Source organism: Molothrus ater, chromosome 21 (assembly GCF_012460135.2).
Source record: "Molothrus ater isolate BHLD 08-10-18 breed brown headed cowbird chromosome 21, BPBGC_Mater_1.1, whole genome shotgun sequence".
Taxonomy (NCBI): Eukaryota; Metazoa; Chordata; class Aves; order Passeriformes; family Icteridae; genus Molothrus; species Molothrus ater.
Window position 1 is genome coordinate 9,378,196 of NC_050498.2, and position 21,311 is coordinate 9,399,506.

A 21,311-nucleotide genomic window follows, 5' to 3' on the forward strand; every position below is an offset into this window, starting at 1 on the left:
TGAGCTGGGCCTGAGCTGGGCCTGAGCTGGGCCTGAGCTGGGGCTGAGCTGGGGCTGAGCTGGGCCTGAGCTGGGCCTGAGCTGGGCCTGAGCTGGGCCTGAGCTGGGCCTGAGCTGGGGCTGAGCTGGGCCTGAGCTGGGCCTGAGCTGGGCCTGAGCTGGGCCTGAGCTGGGCCTGAGCTGGGCCTGAGCTGGGGCTGAGCTGGGCCTGAGCTGGGCCTGAGCTGGGCCTGAGCTGGGGCTGAGCTGGGCCTGAGCTGGGCCTGAGCTGGGCCTGAGCTGGGGCTGAGCTGGGCCTGAGCTGGGCCTGAGCTGAGCTGAGGAAGCCAAGCACGAGCCCAGGGCTGGCCCTGCAGCACAACCTCCACGGGCACATCCCCAGCAGCCAAGGCACCTTGCAGAGCTCATTGTCATCTCTATTATTTCACAAATATTTCACAAGAATGTATCGTGAGTTACTGCACTGCTCACTCAATGATTTACCTATTTACCCCAATCACTCAGTGCTCAGCCAGAAATTAAATTTGCTTCCTTTAACACTCAGTCCTGGTTCTTGCAGGGAGCAGAAAGGGCAGGCTACAGTTTTAGGGAAATGTATTTTTCCCTAAAAAAAACCCCATGAACTCAATTTCATTAGAAACACCTTGTCTGGAAGAGGAAGGGGAGGCAGATTAACCTGCAATCTGCCACGCCTCCAAGTGTGAGAAGCAAACTTGAAAATTCCATTTTCACCATTTGTGACTCTTTCCAGGAAACTCCAAACACATTCTCTATGAGAAATGCCTGCTTGGAATCAGTTTTCTCCAGGAATATTGTAACCATAGTTAAAAAAAAATATATATATATATATATACACACATTAATCTAATGCAGTTGTACTATAATAAAGTAGAATTTCATGAAAACGATTCACTGACTGGAGGCAACACTGGGTAGAAAGAATAAAATGGCAAAGTGGGAATCTAGAAAATGGATTCTCTGGCACTCTGATTTTGCAGTTTTAAGCCTGGAACATTCAACTGACACAACCTGGTGGCGAGGCCCTCACCTGTGGCCCTGGGCACAGCTGAAGGGCAGGGGTTTGGGCACCATTCTCATGACCAGCACAGGAAAATGAGGTGGAAATGTTCACCCATATCCCATGGCTTGCTCCAGCTCCTCTCCATGGCAGCTCAGGTGAGCTCAGGTGAAACTCCCCCACTCCAGGGCAAGGTGAGAGCTGGGTTTGGGGAGGGCTGGGCTCCAGAAATGGGCTGTGCTCAAGTGGCCAAATGCAGAACCAGTAAAGCCCAGCAGAGATGCAGGAATGGAGCAGCTGAAACTGCCCCAAGCTCCTGCTTGAGCGTGGCCCTGCCACAGAGCCAGAGCAGAAAGAGGCTTTGAACACCTCATAACCACACAGCAGAGTAATTGTTGTTACTGCACAGGCTCTGCTTTTGATCAGTTTTACTGTCTGAAACCCAGCTTGTTGTGACAGACATTGAACATACCCAGGGCAAGAGCAGCTCTGGCCTCCCAGAAATGCTACACAATTCTCTAGTTACACACAGAGAAAGGGATGTACCAGCACCTGCATTCCTCCATCCCAAATCCATGGTTAAAGATGCAGCCTCAATGCAAGGAGAAAGAAGAGGTACAGCACAAAATGGGATTATCGGTCCAGTTCATTCAGCTATGAGCAGAGCAGCACCTCACCCTGCTGGGCACTGAGGAGGGCTGGGGGACCAGAATGTCCAGATTCCTCCTGTGGCACTCCTTGGCTGTCATTCCAGGCACCACAGCTTGGTTTTCATGGTGTCTGTGTTCACAGTACATATTCACAGCTATTGAATACACTCTCCATCTTACCCCCAGACTTTCCACAATACTCTCTAGCTCTGTGGATGTCATTTTTATTTCTGTCAATGGAACGTATGAAAGGAACATAAAAGGGGCCACAAAGAACCACAATGCTGCTTGGAGACAGAAGTCTTGCCCAGGGTGAAGAGCTTTCATTAGAGGGAGCAGGAAGTGCAAACATGATGTCAGAGCTACAGAGATTATCTGTATAAATGGTGTTATCATTTAACCCAAACAAACAGCAGGGAAAGGCTCGCCCCCTCCCTTTGAAGACAATGGACAGTTCCTAAATTGGACTTGTAATGAAAGCCATTTTCAGTGAAACACATGATATGTGCAACAGTTGGTCCAGAAATGAAAATCTGTTCTAACAGCCAAAAGTCAAAGGCAGCTATAAATAAAGGCCTTAATCTTTTCAAGAATCCCTTAACGAAGCCTATAAAACTGATTGTATCTTACTCAAGTGCAAATTCTTACTCAGAAAAATGCAACAGCCCTGCAAGTATGACTTGGAGAGCAGTACAGGGACAAGGAAGGAGAAACAGAGTACTGGTTTGCATGCTCACATCGTGGAATACAAATTACATTGCATTAGGAATAAACAATTAATGAGACAGCAGAAGCCTCAGCTACAGGTCCATTTTTCTGAGAGAGAAACAATTTCCAGAAGCGGTCAGAGCGGGATGCAGAAACACTGCATCTTTCCTTTTAACACAACAGAAATGCTCTTTGATTATTTAAAAGCCAATTGCAAAGATCTGTCTTCAAAACCTCCTATTGCAGGTTTAATAGCAAGGAGGTGCAAGTACACTTACCAGCAACACGGGAGTAAAGCACAGACTTTAGTTTTAACAAAATCTATATTTATACGATTACATTTCCTATGGTTGAGGGCAGCTGTAATTAATGGATTTCCCTCCTTCCCCTAATGCAGTCATTTGTCAATTTAAACACAGAATGCCCAATCAATTTTGATGTATTTAGTAAGCAATTTGTCAGAGTACTGCACACCAGTTAATAAATTAATTCTTGTCACTGGCCCGCTTCTGACAACTGTAGGCCCTGTCCATGAAATTGGTCCTGATGAGCCAAAACTCTTGCCTGGAATGTGAAGGTGCCCTTTGCAGAGCCAGAGGAGAGAAATCAGATCTCAATCCATTCAATACCTTTTTGGGGCAGTTTTTGGTCAATTTTAGGGGATTTTTTAATTAATGTGTTAATTTGCCACATTTCAGATATTGCATCTACTGTGTGATAGAAAAGGGAATTCAGAGTGGAGAGATGAGGAAGAAAGGAAATAAATATGAAATGAGGATGTCAGACTTTCTGGTGATTACCCGTTTCCATGGCAATGCCATTATGTGCCATGAACACTGACTGTGTCAATTCTAACATGCAAAAAACATGTGAAAGGTACAGAAGGCACACAAAGGAAACAAGGGGTAAGTCAGGCAAATATGCAAAACTTCAGGGGGCCTGGTAAAAGAGAGGAAAGAATTCATTTGAAAGAAACCTGAACACAACCATGATATTGTCATGGACATCTTAACAGCATCCTCAGGAGTTTATACAACCCAAAGCACCTTAATTCCTAAGTAGCAAACAGCAGGAAGAAGGCAGGATTTAAAGAGTAATTAATGACAAAACTTGGCAATTCTGTGGAGGAAGCTTTAACATTTCAAGTTCCTGTGGACACCAAAACCCTCCTGTGCACACGTGCAGTGCCTGGCACAACTCTCCTCCCACTGCCAGGACACTTTAACCACACCACATGAAGCTGTTTATGTTATAGCAAATACATCTAGGAAGAATAAAATGTGACTCAGATGTCCTTCTGTTGTGCTTAGGTGTGGAAGCTGCTCAGGACACAGGTGAATAAAGAGGGGATATTAGAGACACAAAGAAGGTAGAATATTGTGTACTAAATGTGAGGAGTCTAGAGAAATATCTGATACCTAAAAGCCAGCACTGAAAACCTGAGGATTGTCATTAATCCAGGGCTTTGTGGGATGGGCTCATGGGAATCTGCTCTGTCAGATTCAGGACTGGTGACACTCTCTCTGACCCACTGCAGAGTTTGGATCAGGATCCTGACACTTCCTGCAGGCCAGCAGGTTGTGGAATTGAATGTGCAAGTTCACTTTCAAGCCATGAGCTTACAGAAAGCTGTAAATCCCTCACTTCCACTTTCTCACCTGTGCAGCAGCCCTGAGCTGTGCTGATGTGCTCAGGTAGACACGAGCTGCACTCACTGATGCAGGTTTCTGCAGCAGATGTCACAGATGACCTCAAAGCAAGGAAACAGCTGTGCTGATCCACTTACAAATACCCTTGGGATAAAGGTCTTGGACACTTGTTGTACAAAACATTTCTTCAAACAATGGTTCCTTGTTCTTTCCTTTCTAGCTGCAAATAAAACTTTCAGATTCTTTAAAAATATTAAAAGCTGAGCCATGTGTTGATAACCGAAAGCAGGATTTTTTTTTTTTTTTGAATATTCTCTGCTTAGCACAAGAAGTCACCGGCCTGGTTTATATTTTTCAAAGACTAAGGAAGGTTTTGGCCCTGTGTTTTGGCATCAAACCTCTTATTTATGAAAACCTGGCCGTGCAGCCCTCCAAGCAGCCTGCCAGACGTCTCATTGTTCTGCCCGGCTGCTGACAGAGGTACTCTGTGCTAAAAAGCACACTGAGGGTTTTTCAATGACCCAGGGGGCAAAGGTCACTTATTATAAATGGATAATGAGACCTAATGCAATGTTCTGAGTGTGGACAAAGAAAGGGTCTATCCATACCCCCTTGTGACTTGGTCATTCAGGCTTTTATTTCCCCTGCACACTTAATGGAGCCAAACAATCGGCAGAAATGCTATACAGAAAGGGAGAGAAACTGCTGCATTCTACCTCCAGAGACAGCCACAAATAGTGACCCTGAAACGGCGCCAGGCTCCTCTGCCACTGACGTGGCAGACAGATGGACCAGCCCCGGCTGAGCCATTTGCTGGCAATTAGAGCACAGCAAAGCCAGGCTGCAGCTAAAGCCAGCCCAGGTAAGCGGAGCCTGAGCCGGGCTTAGCAGCTCTTTAACAGGTGGCTTTTGTGGGAAACTCCATTGTCGGGGACTTCACTGAGGAGCTTCAGCCTGAATAAATCCAGAAGACAAAAGTTCAAAGACAATCAGACACAAATTTCACTGTTATTGCCATTGGTATTATGTCCTCTAGATATTCTGCTGTCTTTAGTGGTTATTATTCTATTATTCTTTCCATTTCACATCCAGCTTAAAGAATTCCTAATATGTGAATTAAAGTCTGAGCTAAAAGTCTAATAATTCAAATAACACGAGTTCTTTAATTGGCCATGTTTCAGATATTGCATCTACTGTGCAATGGAAAAATGAATTCAAAGTGGAGAGATAAGGAAGAAGGGAAATAAATATGAAATGAGGATGTCAGACATTCTGGTGCTGGAAAGTTACCTATTTCCATGGCAATTCCATTATGTGCCATGAACCTGATTGTGTCAATTCAAACATGCAAAAAACATGTGAAAGGTACAGAAGTCACACCAAGCAAACAAGGGATAATTCAATCAAATATGCAAAACCCCTTTAAGTTCATTAATTTGCTGGAATTTAGCTACTACTCAATCTTCTTTCTTTAAAAAGTTTTCAGTACTAAACCATTAGAAATGTGGATTTGTACACATTGTATACTGTACTGTGTAACAGTATTTGAGCTGTTAATAAAATGTTAATAAAATACACAAAATGAGCCCCATCCATCCCTGGTTTCACCCTGTGGGATACAAGTGAAACAAGGCAGGAATCTAGCAAAAAAAAATCCTGCCAAAATGCAAATCTAATGATGCTGTGCACTCCTAAATAATTTTTCATATTCTTTTGTACCTTTTGAGTCTTATCCCAATTTTCTGTGCAGCACAGAAGAAGGAAGACTCAAGCTCTGCAGGTTTCCAGAACACTCAGATGCAGCAGATGGACAGGTAGAAGCAGCAGACCCAATCTGGCCCCAGTGTCCCTTTCCCCAGCCCCATCCAAAGTGCCTCCTCCTGGCCCCCATGGCCACTTGGTGCAGCTGAAGTGTCCCTGTCACAGGAAGCTGCCTGCACTGACAACTGTGCTCAGCTCTGGTTTCCCCTGGAGAACCTCAACAGATGCCAGGAGCTGCTCCCTTGTGAGACCTCAACTGCTGCATCACTTTGGTCCTGAACACAACAGAGACCTGCTCCTCACTCTTAGAACGCCTCTCTCTTTGCAATTGTCAAATCAAAAAGAAATGCTCATTTTTCTACATAACCATGATAAAAATGCGTGGGTTTGTGTATTGATACAATATAGATATATCATATATAGGGATCTATGGGTGTATGAATGTTTCTGAACATGCCATGCCATGAAATATTGGCTCTCTGGGAATGATGTGGCTGGGCAAGACCCAGGCCAAGCAGCCCTGGCAGCAGTGCCAAGGCTCCTGAGGGAGGCAGCTGAGACTGGGGCTGGAAGGAGCCCAGCAACCAGGAGCTCCCAGGGACAGGGAAATGCAGATGCACTCATTACTGGGTATGGAATTCACGGGAGGAAATGGCCAAAAGCATGAGAAGGAATGAGCTGAGGAAACCCTGAGCATTTCATGGGATCTGGTGGGTGACTCTCACAGCCTCACAGTTCTGATTCATGGTAAAAATCCCAACACTACATTCACTGCTCCCTCCTTACTAACAGAGTTACACACAGCCCTACTGTGGGGTTGAACATCCACTGAAATTGGCTGAAAAATGAACTTGGAAAATCACTCTCTGCTCAAAACGTGCACATGAGACAAGACAAGAAGTTGTCAGCTACTCACAGCCAGCCAGAAGATACTGGTAGTACTGCACAGCATCTGCAGCCAGGAGCAGTGGATGGTTTGCATTAAATGGTGGTTGGAGCTCATTCCACTGAGGAGTTCTGAGGTAAAACACAAGACTATTAATATTTCAGCTAATACAGAGAATGTAAATCAGTGTTTCTGTCATCACATGCAATTATCTATACAAGCTCACAAAATGTTTGTAATTATTTAAATTAGCTTGTTCAAACACTGCAATCCACCACAGGCAGTGGAGCAGCAGGGCCAAATTGTGCAGATTGTGAGGCAAAGACAATACTTGGTTGTTGACTGCAGCAGGGATTGCATTAAAAAACCCAGGAAGGAGGTTTAGATTAAGTTGGTAAATATGTTTAGGACCATTGTATGTCATGCTGACGTTATATAAACACACAAGAGAAACTGGGGAACTTTTTTGTTCTGTTAACTACCACTGCTTCCATCCTGTGAAGTCATTGAGCACTTACTGTGAAAATAAAGCTGTGTAAAGTTATGGATTATTGATCCAATTAAAATTTTCAATTCCATTACAACCTACTCATTTCAACAATAATGGTCCCGAAGTCTGTGTTGTAATTTTAATTAGGGTGGGCCATTCCTAAATAGCTTGGTAAATCAAGTATTGATCACTCCAGTCCAGCCATAAGCAGCACTAAGGAATGTAGGAGCCAAGAAAAATCGATAGAAAAATATTTTAAAACGTCAAAAGCACTGACAACACTTTCTCATCAATTCTTCTTTACTTTCTTCCACATGTCAGGAATAATTTCTTCTACTGTCTTTAGAAATGGTACCTTCAGCTGCTCACAGGAAAACTCACAATGCTTCATCGTGGGAACCTTGCTCATGTCTCACAGCAGAATTCTGTACTTCAACACTACCAAAATAATCGTTCCTAGTCCTTATACAAAAAGAAAATTACAACCTGATCATTTAAAATCACCAATTAATAAGAATCTCTATTGATTCCCAGACATGCTCATGCCTAGCTCCACGTGTAGAGAAGGATTTAGAAGCTCAGTTCCCCTTGAGGCACATGAACAGTGACAGAACTGTATGGAAAGCAAGGCTTGAATCTCCCTCCTTCAGCAAAAAACTCATTCAAAAAGCAAAACCCCAAGGACGACAGGAAGGAGAAGGCCCAGGAGTGAGGTACCTGACCAAGGTCCAGCTGGCCCTGGGGCAGGTGCCCATCTCCAGGGGGGTGTCGTCGCTGATCTTGGGCGCGGTGCTGAGCGGCCGCGGCTCCAGCACGTGCTCCACCAGGCTCCCGTAGCAGCTGATGATGTACAGGGACTCCACCACGAACTGCTTGGACTGGTCTGGGGCAGAAAGAGAGGAAATCTTATTGAAACAGCACAGCAGCCACAGAAAAAGCTTTTGCAGAAATAGCAGGCTCTCTGTGTTCTTTTAAGTTTCTTGCTTGCAGCTAAAAAGGTGAATTGAAAGTAGCAAAGGGGCTGGAAAGACAAAGTGAAAATTGTACAAAACACACAATTTTCACACAATTGTGTAAATATGTCATCCAAGAGAAGTTTCTCACCAAGGTGTGTTCAGGTGATTACACATTTCCAAACTACCTTGTACATTTGCTTTAGCAAAGGTGTTTCATCCTTACCTCACAATTTTTTCAGTGCCACTTCACACCTTTGGACTGACCTATCAAAGTTGGGTTTCTGTCATTGTATCATAATAAAAGATCAATTATTCATTTCGCTAATTAAAATTTCAATTATTCCTTTCACTGATTAAAATTTCTTGTACATTTTTACAAAAAGCACCCCTAAGAATGTTCCTAAAATTCTCGATTGCCCCTGAGTTTAAGGAACAAAATCCAAAAATTGCTTGGAACCTGTCACAAAATAAGAATATAAGTTTAAATGCAAGTCCTAATTCTGTGAGGTACCAACCTTTTTCTCGTTTGAGACCAGAATTGTTTGCAAACCACGACCTTGAAGCTCCAAAGACTGCAGCGACACAAAACTCCCCTCCCACAGACTTACTGGGTGAAATCTGTGGGGCTGGTTTGGATTTGCTTTAAAGAAAGAACAAAATAAAATTATATAAATTAATTCTCAAAAAATGAAGATGTCCCTTGCTTAGCAACAATTTTAAGATATTACTTCAGAAAAGGGGAATATCTGCAGTTCCCATAAGGCTGAGCAGGGTTTACAGATGCTCAGTGTTTCCCAAATTCCCCTGGAATACTGAACTCATTCACTTGAAGAACAGCACTGGCTCATAATGGAGAACTGAATTGTTTAAAAGACCCAATACTGAACATTTGCATTAAGTAGAAACAACTTCTGACATAAATACAAAGAAATCCTAAATCCTTTGGGAATGAAAATGCAGATTCTGGGCCAGCCATTCCACGTGTCAAAATGTCCTTGTTTTTCCAAAGGAAGTGAGGAACAGCAGGGGATGTGAGTGGCACAGGGGGCAGGGAAGGACATGCAGAGGGCACAGGACCAGGGAAGGATGCACACACTCAGGAGTCACTGTTGGTTAGAACATACCAGGAATTCTACATGGAAAAGCAGCCGGGGGCACTGTGCCCTGAGCCCACGATGTGCAAGGAGCAGGTCCAGGGGGTGAGGATGGTTACTGAGACATTCTGAGGTGTTTCTCCCCACAGGGACCTGCAGGTTCTGTGCTGCAGGAACTCAAAACTATGGGCAGAGCATTGTCCATGCCTCAATTCATTAAATCAGGATTTTACCCTTTCCTTAAGAGAAAAGCTGTTTGACAAACCCACACAGGATTTTTCTTTCTTCATGTTCCCCTGTTCTAGTCCTTTTAATTGAATTATTTTATATTTTTCTCTCTACTCTATTTCACTGCTCCCTTCTCTTCCTACCCATCTCTCCTTTCCATTTTTCTTCTACCACACAACTTCAGCCTGTGATCAGACCATCCCATTAACCTGGTTTTTCCATAACAATCTCCAATTCTGAGAAGTGTGTGCATGGAATTCAGTACTAGAAGAATATTTTTAAGCAGCAGAAATCCATTAAAACACTGTATGGTTATATTGATATTTAATTCATACTAACAGATCATATACATAGCAAGCCTATGGTCACATGGGCTTGGATCAGAGCTGGAACTCTTGTGCATGTGGGAGAAGCTGGAATGTCCCAAAAGAGCAGTTGGAATTTATAGTCAGTAACTCTGGTATTGAACCACCACAAAGCACTTAATATCCAACTGTTAAACCTACAGCTACAGATGACTGGGTCAGAAATCTGTGTTCTGGAAAGGTCCTGACTATAAATGTATCCCCTTGATTGCAGTGGCACATCAGGTTTCTATATTAGAATATTTAAGTTGTGATTGTGTTAACTGATAAGTTTTTATTAGCTACTCAGGAAAAAAAAAATCAGATGGATTTCTTTCACTTTGAAATAATCATCTATCACAGAAAGAGTATTTTTAACCTAATTGTATATTGAGAATTATTTCAGCTCTCACTTTTCAAGTATTCACATACTAATTTTCCTTCAGAAATGAAAATATAAATGTATCGGTGAATTAGAGTCTTGTTGCTTACTTCAATTAATAAATGGTTGTGTTTAATACAGAATTCAGGACAGTGTCACCCATCAGTCACTACAGAGCAAACCAGGAGCACAGGTGTGACTCTGCCATATTCACTTCCTCTGGACAAAAGGATCTTTCTCTACTGTCGTAATATTCTTAATATTCTCAATTTTTACTGAACAAATTCTGAGACAATAAACGATTTTTCAAAGTTAATGAAGTAATTTCAAATAGAAAAAAAAAAATGGAATCAACTGCTATTCTGAGCTACAAACTGTAGCCAAGTTCTACAGAGACAGAACTGCCTGCGAGCCCTGAAGCTGAACTGGGACCCAACACATTTTTCCAGAGCTCTCCACACTCTGAGTCCCCAGACCTGTGTTTGCCCCAGTACAATTCTAAACAGCCTTAGAGGAAATGGTCTGAGCTCAGTTCTATTTACATCTTGTCCTTAGGATGTGCATCTTTCAAGGCAAGCACTTAAGTGTTGGTTTCAGTGCCAGGAGCTCTTCCCTTCGAGGACGATGTTTTGTAGGCAGAGAGAGCAGACCTTGTAAAACACGATTACTCACGTGGTTAAACTCAGCCCTGCTAGCAAACAAAGACAAGCAAACAAACCAAAAAGATTCCTGCATCTTATTGGTTTGGACAGATTTCTGAAAGTGCTGCTGAGATGTCAACAAGTCTATTCTGAAGTCTCTTGTAGCTGAGGAATCTTTCATTTGAGCATCATTTTACTCGATTCCTGATTTTCATCAATATTTTCCAGCACAAATTGCATTCCTCCAGCAAACCTCCAAGCCCAGTTATTTTCAGTAACAGTAATGCCATTAGAAAAATATCTTTACATGTCATTGTGATATTTTAACAACTTGGAAACTATAAATCCTCATTATTCTGCAGATGTAAACACCCTCTCAGCTTTATAAATGATAACAAAACAATAACGTTGAAGGTAGGTGGTGAATGACTTGGTTCTGCTATGAACTCCTGGCTTTCCTTGCTCTTGGCTTGTCAGCACTTCATAAATTATTCCAAGAGCTGAAATTTAGGCACATTTGGCCTCACTTTTACAAAACAGTTACTTTAAAAGAATCTTCATAATACAGTAACTTCCAAAAGATTGTACCATAGTTTTCCTGAGAAGGGATGCAGCAAGAAATTCAGATTTTTGGGAGTCAATGCTAAAACCAAGACAGTGAAGCACATGGGGCCAAAACGTTCTCCATTATAATCCCACTCCTCATTTCTCCCAAATGCTGGGAATAACAGCGTTGCATGTAAGACATCAGGAGGATGAGAAGGCAGTTGGCTTTTTCCTCTCTGGATCTACTCCACTGTGCAACCACACCTGGGATTCTGTGAGACACAGCAGCAGTTTTACCCCAATTAGATCTGTACAGAAATCGAAATCAGGAATAAAATGTAGCTGGGGAAATCTGTATTATTATTATTAAATGTTCTAACATAATTTTGGAGGATTATTTCTCTCTAAAATGCAAAAGCACCAAGACGTAGACATAGACATTTTCTACTGGAATGGCACAAAAGGAGATGAGAGGAAACTGAAGAAGAAAATGAAGACATCACTTTGTCAGAGCTTAAACAGCAATGAAGAGACTGAGCTCAGCATGCAAGTTCTTTCATGTTGCCAGCACAGTAAGAACAGATTAAGACCTACTGAAACCATTCAGAGCTCCCACTTGTCAGCTTTGTAACACATCAAACTCTGCCATAATCTCTGGAAATGCATTGTGGTAGCTCTTTGCAAAACCACTCAATAGGTACTAATATTTTAATTCGTTTACATACTAATTAAATATTATTATTTAACTGGTAAGAATTAATACTTTTAAAGTATTTTGAAAACCAGAGGCTGCATAGTTCATGATGGAGCTTTATGTCTCCCAAAATTATTCTGGCTCTTAAATGGATCTTTAAATCTATTGTCAAACAACAGACATGACTTTAAAACAACAAATAAATTGCATACATGTGATATGAAGGAGCTGCCTTATATATTCAAATATTTATATAGTACCAGTATATATACCAGTACTATTTAAATAGTACCAGTCTGCAAAGATTGAAAATTGCTCTGATTTTATATTCCCAACAAATAGGCTCCAAATAGATGAGATTCATAAAAACAAAAGCACTTATTCCACACTAAACCCACTGAAATGGAAACATCCATGACTGCTGATGGAAAAAGTTTTATCTTGACCACATAAGCAACAACAAAAGTATCAGGAGAAAAATACTGCATGAAATTTGCATTTACACATAAAGTTACAAAAAAAAAAATCTGTGTCAAAGTCTAGAAATTTTAATTCATTTATCATTGTGCCTAAAACATGAAAACAAAGATGTTTCCAGTTGTCAGATCATGAATAAAGCAAGAAAAAGCACGAAAAGCAATGGTAGGATCCTTTATTCACCAGGCACTTAGCTGTCAAATCAACATCCATTTTGTTTACAGAATTTTAGGTCTCATTAAGACCTTAATGGAAACAACATGATTTCTTCCCCCACCCAAAGTGTGTTTTTTATCCTAATTTCTCTGTAGACGAGCAAGAACCATATTTTTGAGCTAGCACTGGCATTAAACAAACCACAAAAAGAGTCTTGTGAAAGACAGGCAACAATTTTGGAGCCTATTTCATATATTCCCCTCTTTAATCTCAGCCTTTTAATCTTACTTCAATCTAAAACCATTTCTGGTTGACGTCTCCTGCTTCGTGCAGGGGTGACCCACACAGCCTTTGCTCAGAAATCCACTGCCAAAACTCCTCTTCCAGAGCCCCTGCACTTCTTAGATCACCAGCAGCCAAAATCCTTTGGTGCATCATAAACTGCATTTAGAAATGCTTCTTAGGGAGGTACTTCAGGAGTTAGAACTTCTCCATGAATAAGGCAAAGTTTTTCCTTTTTCTCTCCTTTTCCTTTCCTTTCCTTTCCTTCCCTTCCATTTTCCTTCCCTTCCATTTTCCTTCCTTCCCTTCCATTTTCCTTCCTTTCCATTTCCTTTCCTTTCCTTCCCTTTCCTTCCATTTTCCTTTCCTTCCCTTTTCCCTCCCTTCCTTTCCCTTCCTTCCCTTCCCTTCCCTTCCCTTCCCTTCCCTTCCCTTCCCTTCCCTTCCCTTCCCTTCCCTTCCCTTCCCTTCCCTTCCCTTCCCTTCCCTTCCCTTCCCTTCCCTTCCCTTCCCTTCCCTTCCCTTCCCTTCCCTTCCCTTCCCTTCCCATTTCCTTCCCTTCCCATTTTCCTTCCCTTCCCTTCCCATTTTCCTTCCCTTCCCTTCCCATTTTCCTTCCTTCCATTTTCCTTCCCATTTTCCTTTCCCCCTCCCATCCCTTTGCTTCTCCTGGCACAGATCCCTCCTCAGCCTTTTTCTGGGAATTCTGTGTCCTACAAAGCCCTTAACAAGTTCTTTTCCTGAAGAGAATATTCTGATAGAGCATTGAGGGTGATGCACGTGGTGCCAGCTTCTAGAGAGCCACGTACAAATATTCTAACAGGTACTGGTGGGCATAGTTAATAGACACCCTTAGCTAAATTAAAAACAAAGGGAAAATCCCAAACCCACAGAAAAACCCCAAAAACCCAAGCCCCAGGAAACTTGCTGGAAGTTTTAACATTTTCTAAGGTTCCTACTTCTTCCATTCTTATTATCCAAAACTTCCAGCATCTAAGGCCAATCCTGTTATAAAGTGGTGATTGAGGGGATGCAGCATTGCCCAAATATTGAACCAAACTCCAACATCAAAAATCTTGTAAAAACTTGCTTTTTCTCTGGTCTGTATTCTTATAACATGCTGCATTTTTTCACATTAAAATGAAACCCCCTTTAATTTCAAATATCCCAATTTTAACAGAACTGTTTCCCATGTTGGAACGAGATGGTTTGGAAGATTCCTTTCACCCCAGACAGTTCTGTGATTTTTTTTCTCCAGAGTAATCAGCTTTTCTTTTTTTTTTTTTTTTTCCCAGTACCCATTTTACTGCTCCACCTCTCACTGCAGTACTTTACTGCCTACTCACTGCTAATCTGGCTTATTTTTCAGAGGTCATCATCGATGTTTTCTGTCTGTAAGCAACTTAGTGCTACAATAATAAAGGAAGCAATATAGAAAAAAAAAAAAAAGAGGCTTGTTTGGAAAGACATTGCAATCATTTCTGCCCACTTAGAAATAATTTATTTTTTCAACTTCCCTGCTACTTAAAAATTAAATGCACTCTCAAAGGTAAAAAGAAGGGAGGAAAAAAAAAGTGAATTCAATTCCTTGCAATGCTTGATGGTGAACACGCATCCATAGTTTAAAAGTGAAATCATGTGCGTGGAAACCTATGGATCAGCCATGCAGGTAAACAAATGAAACCAAAAAATTAATCCAAAATTAAAAAGTCTAAGCACAGAGTTATTTTCAGCAAGGACAGCAAATGGAGTATAGGCATGCTGGGTTTGAACTGGGAACTCACCAAGGAGCTTTTATGGAAAAACATCCTGCTCCAAACAGGTAAGGTCTTCACGGAAAGGGGAAAAATGCACAGAAATTAGATGAGAACTCAATTCCCAACAAGTACACTGTATATCATGCTATTGAGATCTCTGCAGAAAGTGAACAGATCATTGTTAGAGCCTTGCTATGGCCGGGAGGAGCTGCCAGGGGAGCAGCAGCGCCCAGGGACAGTCCCGGGGCTGGGAGGGCTCCGCATGCCGGGACACGCGGGGACATCGCTGCAAGCTGGGCTCAGAGCTAGAGCTGGGCTTAGAGGGAGAGCTGGGCTTAGAGTCAGAGCTGGGCTTAGAGGGAGAACTGGGCTCAGAGTCAGAGCTGGGCTTAGAGTGAGAGCTGGGCTCAGTCAGAGCTGGGCTTAGACTGAGAGCTGGGCTCAGTCAGAGCTGGGCTTAGAGTGAGAGCTGGGCTCAGAGTGAGAGCTGGGCTCAGTCAGAGCTGGGCTTAGAGTGAGAGCTGGGCTCAGGGTCAGAGCTGGGCTCAGAGTCAGAGCTGGGCTTAGAGTGAGAGCTGGGCTCAGGGTCAGAGCTGGGCTCAGAGCTAGAGCTGGGCTTAGAGTGAGAGCTGGGCTCAGTCAGAGCTGGGCTTAGAGTGAGAGCTGGGCTTAGAGTGAGAGCTGGGCTCAGGCAGAGCTGGGCTTAGAGGGAGAGCTGGGCTCAGAGTCAGAGCTGGGCTTAGAGTGAGAGCTGGGCTCAGTCAGAGCTGGGCTCAGGGTCAGAGCTGGGCTTAGAGTGAGAGCTGGGCTCAGTCAGAGCTGGGCTTAGAGTCAGAGCTGGGCTCAGGGTCAGAGCTGGGCTTAGGGTCAGAGTTGGGCTCAGTCAGAGCTGGGCTCAGTCAGAGCTGGGCTTAGAGTGAGAGCTGGGCTCAGTCAGAGCTGGGCTTAGAGTGAGAGCTGGGCTCAGTCAGAGCTGGGCTTAGAGTCAGAGCTGGGCTCAGGGTCAGAGCTGGGCTTAGGGTCAGAGCTGGGCTCAGTCAGAGCTGGGCTCAGTCAGAGCTGGGCTTAGAGTGAGAGCTGGGCTCAGTCAGAGCTGGGCTCAGTCAGAGCTGGGCTTAGAGTGAGAGCTGGGCTCACTCAGAGCTGGGCTCAGTCAGAGCTGGGCTTAGAGTGAGAGCTGGGCTCAGTCAGAGCTGGGCTCAGTCAGAGCTGGGCTCAGTCAGAGCTGGGCTCAGTCAGAGCTGGGCTCAGGGTCAGAGCTGGGCTCAGAGCTAGAGCTGGGCTCAGTCAGAGCTGGGCTCAGAGTCAGAGCTGGGCTCAGTCAGAGCTGGGCTCGGTCAGAGCTGGGCTCAGTCAGAGCTGAGCTCAGTCAGAGCTGGGCTCAGTCAGAGCTGGGCTCAGTCAGAGCTGGGCTCAGTCAGAGCTGGGCTCAGAGCTAGAGCTGGGCTCAGGGTCAGAGCTGGGCTCAGAGTCAGAGCTGGGCTCAGTCAGAGCTGGGCTCGGTCAGAGCTGGGCTCAGGCTCAGCTCAGGGCCCCTCCAATCTGCTGCCAAAGCTGGGCTGCAGCAGACACCACAGTCAGAACTGACAGGAAAAGGGAATGAGCCCCAGATCAGTCATTGGGGGCTTTGCCATGGAACAGGCCGGGCACAGTGGGGCAGTTTTACAGAGTTACTGAGAGGAGCTCACATAAAACCAACAGGGGCAATCAGAGCCTTTCAGGGACAATTACTCAGCCTTTTGCTAGGACACAAACACCCCATGGAATTCAACTTTCCAACAGGGGCAATCAGAAACTTTCAGGGACAATTACTCAGCCTTTTGCTAGGACACAAACACCCCATGGAATTCAACTTTTCTTCCCCCCTTAAAAGCTTGCACAGATGCAGCAAAGAGAGCCCTAACTCACTTCAAATGTATTTGATGCTCAGTCACCAGATCTAGAGCTGAGTGCTTTTGGCCACCCAACAATTTACACCATGATCTGATTTCATCTTCTGCTCAAGTATTTTGCACAGTGGAGAGTTTTTAACCTGATATTAATCTGAGGGAATTTTCAATGGGTATCTCCATTTAAAAAGCCATTGCCATAGTGACATTTGCATAAAATCTGAAAAGGAGGCAAATTTAGAGCTACTCAGAGGCTCAAGGCTTCTTCTGAGTCTCATTTGGGATGTAACATCATCCACAAAATCACTAAAGAATTGATTTTGTAAATGCCAATGGTTCTGGTTTCTTTGCATACTCTGACTCAGCAGTAAGTTCTGGGTAGTTGAAACAGGTGAAATATTTCCAGGCAATGAATTACCAGAAAGGGTCCAGCACTGAAGGATGTGTAAAGCACTCAGCCATAGACCAACACAATTAAAAGGATACCAGCCTGATAAAAAAGAATTCAGTGAACTAAATCTGACATGAGCACAACATCAATGAATGAAGGGATCCTCTCAAAAAACATTCAGGTGAAGGTACAAACCTAAGACAAATATTCTTCAACATGCAAAGATGCAAACATCCAATAAAGAACAGAATATTACAGAAAAAAACCTCCTATTTTTAATTAGTACTATGGGCCAAAAAAATAATTTTTGAGCTCCATATAAGGGACTGGCCTTTAACTTTCTGTATTTAATAAATTGGTTCACATTTTTGGGGACAGAGCTCATTTGACAGAACCAACCACCCTTCTAGACCTCATGTATCATCTTTGAACAGTGGTAAAACCCAATTAAATTGTCTGAACTGAATGATCTCCTATAAAGTCAGCACATCCAGTCCCTGAGTCAAAGGCCAGTCTAGAAGATGAGTCCAGCACTATTGCACTGCTTAAATATTTAATTGAAAGCTAAATCTCCTGCATAACCCAAAGCCAACATGATTTAAAACCTAGAATGCATCGAGTGTAAATTTGAAGAGTCATTGGAGAGGGGTGGGATCTGCCTGGGAGCTCAGAATTTCATTTCTAAATGAGGATCAGGGACGTTTTGGACACTATTTCTTTTTCTTCTCTAAGTTGCTCTGTCTTCAAACCTCAGGCAAGTAACACTTAGCTGAGCCCATTAAACATTTGAGAAGACAACACCAGCTTTTTCTTCTTCCACTACTCCTATATTGACCTGATTGTACAAATTAACAATTTCTCTTTATTTTTATTACAAACTGGCCCAGGTGGGCTTCAACTGAAGGTTTTGTTCAGTTAGTTTTGGATAGAAAATTTTCTATCATGAAGAAGATGTCATTACACTTCCAAAGACTCCAGCAGAGACTTATTAAAGTGCTTTATGTGTAAGAAAACCAACTTAGCACCACCTTTCTGCTCAAAAGACCTGATTTCTTTCAAGACAACCATTTTTTCCCCTATGATATTTATATAAGCAATTGCTTCCCCCTATTTCCCTCCCATCATATGGATGGAATGCTAATTGAGAGCGAGAGAGAATTCACAAATTACAGGATAACCCAACCTTGAAGAGACAGCACCAGATGGCTGCGCTCGGTGACAGCAAGAGAGCAGTGCCAAGGAAAAACTCACCCAGGTTCCCTTTCCCAGAGCCAGGCAGAAATTCCAAAGGAAATCGTGCAATGAGGATGATTTACCATTCAGAGTTCTGACAGAATTTTCGCAGTTTCTTACCTGGTTCTGAGTTTTAGCAAATTGACAAATGAAATACTTTGATTTTGTGTGGTTATGTTTAATAAACCTATTTAAGCTTTTAATAAGCTGTGCAATACCCATTTATTCTAGCCCTCATTATGCCAAATCGAGAATCCTCTCATAAACAGTGACATCTGAACAAACTTCAGTGCAAATAATTGTATCTTGTATCAATTACAAATCATTACAGCAGTTACCTTGCTACTAAAATATACTATAAAAACTAAGAATGATATAAAATATGTCTGAGAAATGTGCCAGAAAGAGAATGTCTGGCTTCAGACAATTGTGCTGAACTCTTTAGCTTTATTTTTTTTTCCTTCTACTTTTTCAGTTATTTTTTCCTAATTAATTGTACCATAATGTGGTGATTTTGCACCACTTATTTTTGTTTGCTGCAGCAGCTGACTCTGGGACAAATGAAGCTCCCTGAGACAAAATAAATCCAAGATATATCAGTGACTTTCTGTGCATAGAAAATGAAAATCATAAAATTGCATCAGACACTTTACCTGCTTCCCCCTTCCTCACTGAGGGTGGAATGAGCTATGGGGTGAAGAAGGGATAGAGTTTCATGTTTTAAAATACACTATCTAAATCTCCTGGCTGGAAAAAAAGCAAGGTTTATCCTTTTCCTGCAAGGCACACAGGATTTCTGTGTTTTGACCAGGCTCAGCTAATGCAGGTTCCATCCTGCAGCTCACTCCAGCCAGGATGAGCTGGGGAGTGAAGTTTGATACAAATATAATGACCCTGTCCCTTGAGGAGTTCAAACAAATGCTGCTGGCAGAGGAGCCAACTTTGACAACAGTTTTTCTTTGGGGGCAATTATTTTATCTTTTTTTTCCCTCCTTCCCATTACAGCTCATCCATGTCCCTACTGGAAATTATCTACAACTCATCCCACAAACCCAGGGAACTCTTCTGGAGCTACTGTGGGGCACAAAGCTGAATTCTAGAATGTTCTGAGTCACTGCCCTCTATGGACAATGAGATGGATCATACAGCTCTCTCCCTTCCCAGTCTATAAGCTCTTTGTAAATGAGCAATGAATTAACCCATTCACCAGCCTTGACAAGGAATTCAGCATTGCTATCAAAATTTTGAGAGGGAAACTGAGGCACGGATATAGAAAGACTTATTAAACCCAGCTCTTGTGCTGTCCTGCATCCCCTCCTAATCTTTAAAACATCAGGAGCTTCCTTACTCATTAGTGTTAGAGCCCCTCTGGGAAAGGCTGAATGTGCTGACAGCACAAACTCCAGGAAAGCCAGTCAATGGGATGACAAAATGGAGGGACAAAAATTAAGTGCTTGATGAAGGTGCAGAAATTACAGTGGGAGACTTGAAAAGGCCACGGAAGAAGCAGAGGGCAGGGAAGGAGGGATGGAAGGCAGAGGGGATGCTCCAAGACGCTCCATGCTGACAATGGAACTGGCATTCAGAGCAGTGACTGATCAGAACGTGTTCCAAAATCTCCATGTTTGCAGGGGGAAACAAAAGCATCTGTGATGAACAGCACGGTCATGACACAATTCCAGACTCCATCTTTCATTCCCATAGGGCTACAGGGAACACTTTTAAAAAATTTACTGCCATTCCACCTGTCAAGCAACATGACATGCTTTGCAGCTCTGCTCCAGACACACGGTATTAACAGCACTGATCAGTCCTTTCTGTACCTGGAAAATATTTTGCTGTCTTGGATACTGGCAGAACAAACCCCAACTCGATTTTTTGGTTAATAAAATCTACAAGACTTCATGAAGATTTAATATTAAAGCAGCTGATGTTAAGAGAAATAAAACGGACAAATGCAGCCCTCTCATCATACGGTATTTGAGCCTTGCTTGAATGTACTGTAACAGATTAAATTTTTAATTCTTTCATAGTCACAAGCACGGGAGAAGAGGAATCTTTGACTGGAGGAGCCCAGCTCCTTTTCTGATGGCTGCACACTGGAGGCTCAGCAGCTGCTCCCAAGGAAGAGCCTTGTTTCCTCGGAGCAGTGCTCAGAGGTGCTGACCATGGAGGTGTAAATACATCTGTCTTTTGCCATTTGCAGTAATACATGCCTCCTCCACTTCTCCCAGCGAGGCAGATGGTCCCTGTCCTGTCGAAATCTTACACTGCACAGACTTCCAGTGCTATGTGTTTGCAGAAATATGAGGGCAGATGTTAAATATGTTAAACACACGCTTTGCCCCCTGGAGGTTTAAGTTAAGGCTGCTGTCTCAATTTGGTCATTTTAGGCATGCCAGGCTTCTTGGATCCTAGGCATTCCTCTTAAATCCCTGCTTTATAAATAACAGCTTTTCATGTTAATTTTGTGTACTTTCATCAAATGTTTTGGATGCAGAACAAATGAAGGAAGCTCTCGGCTTACCGTTACAAGGCTACGTGGGCCGTGCTGAAAATGATGATCCTCATTCATGAAAACTCTATTTACACAGCAGGGTATTTCCCATGACTGCTGTTTTCCCCCCTTACATAAGCCTCATTGAGCATTCTAAATTTAATTAGTTTAAAAAATTACATAAAATGGAACAGAGACAGTTTGTGAATAGTATAATTCATCATAAAACTACAAATATGAACAGTCCAAATATGTTTTTGATCTTTAAGAATAAAACATTAAATAAAAACTACAGACTTATTACAATTGCAATAATTTTAGAAAGGTTTCTTGGTATAATGCAGCATTAAGGAAACTTTTGTAAAGAATTTCACATTAATACAACTGTAAACCAGGAGCTTTCTTCCAAATCCTTCTCCTCACTGCTCCTATCACCTACCTCCCCTGGCAGGCCCTCAGGTGAATTTTTAATTTCTTTCTCTGCCATGTCCCACCTGGTTCTAAGTGTCTATTCTAGTTCTGGGAGCCCACATTTCTATTTCTGTCCTTCACTGGCCATATTCTTCAAGTCAGGTTTTTGGT

General features: G+C 42.8%; 1 protein-coding gene across 10 annotated transcripts in view; it reads right to left on the minus strand.

The window, feature by feature from the left end:
• BCAS3 (BCAS3 microtubule associated cell migration factor) overlaps positions 1-21,311 on the minus strand; it is a 301,144-nt gene that overhangs the window by 184,535 nt on the left and 95,298 nt on the right. For 8 of the 10 annotated variants that reach the window (XM_036395056.2, XM_036395054.2, XM_036395062.2 and 5 more), the window contains exons 17-20: positions 14,747-14,791; positions 8,634-8,758; positions 7,880-8,045; positions 6,703-6,803 (exon numbers count right to left, since the gene is read on the minus strand). In XM_036395056.2, the coding sequence (XP_036250949.1) occupies positions 6,703-6,803; positions 7,880-8,045; positions 8,634-8,758; positions 14,747-14,791 (437 nt within the window). The remainder of the gene's footprint in view (positions 1-6,702; positions 6,804-7,879; positions 8,046-8,633; positions 8,759-14,746; positions 14,792-21,311) is intronic. The other 2 variants (XM_036395055.2, XM_036395057.2) reach the window with 1 other exon arrangement.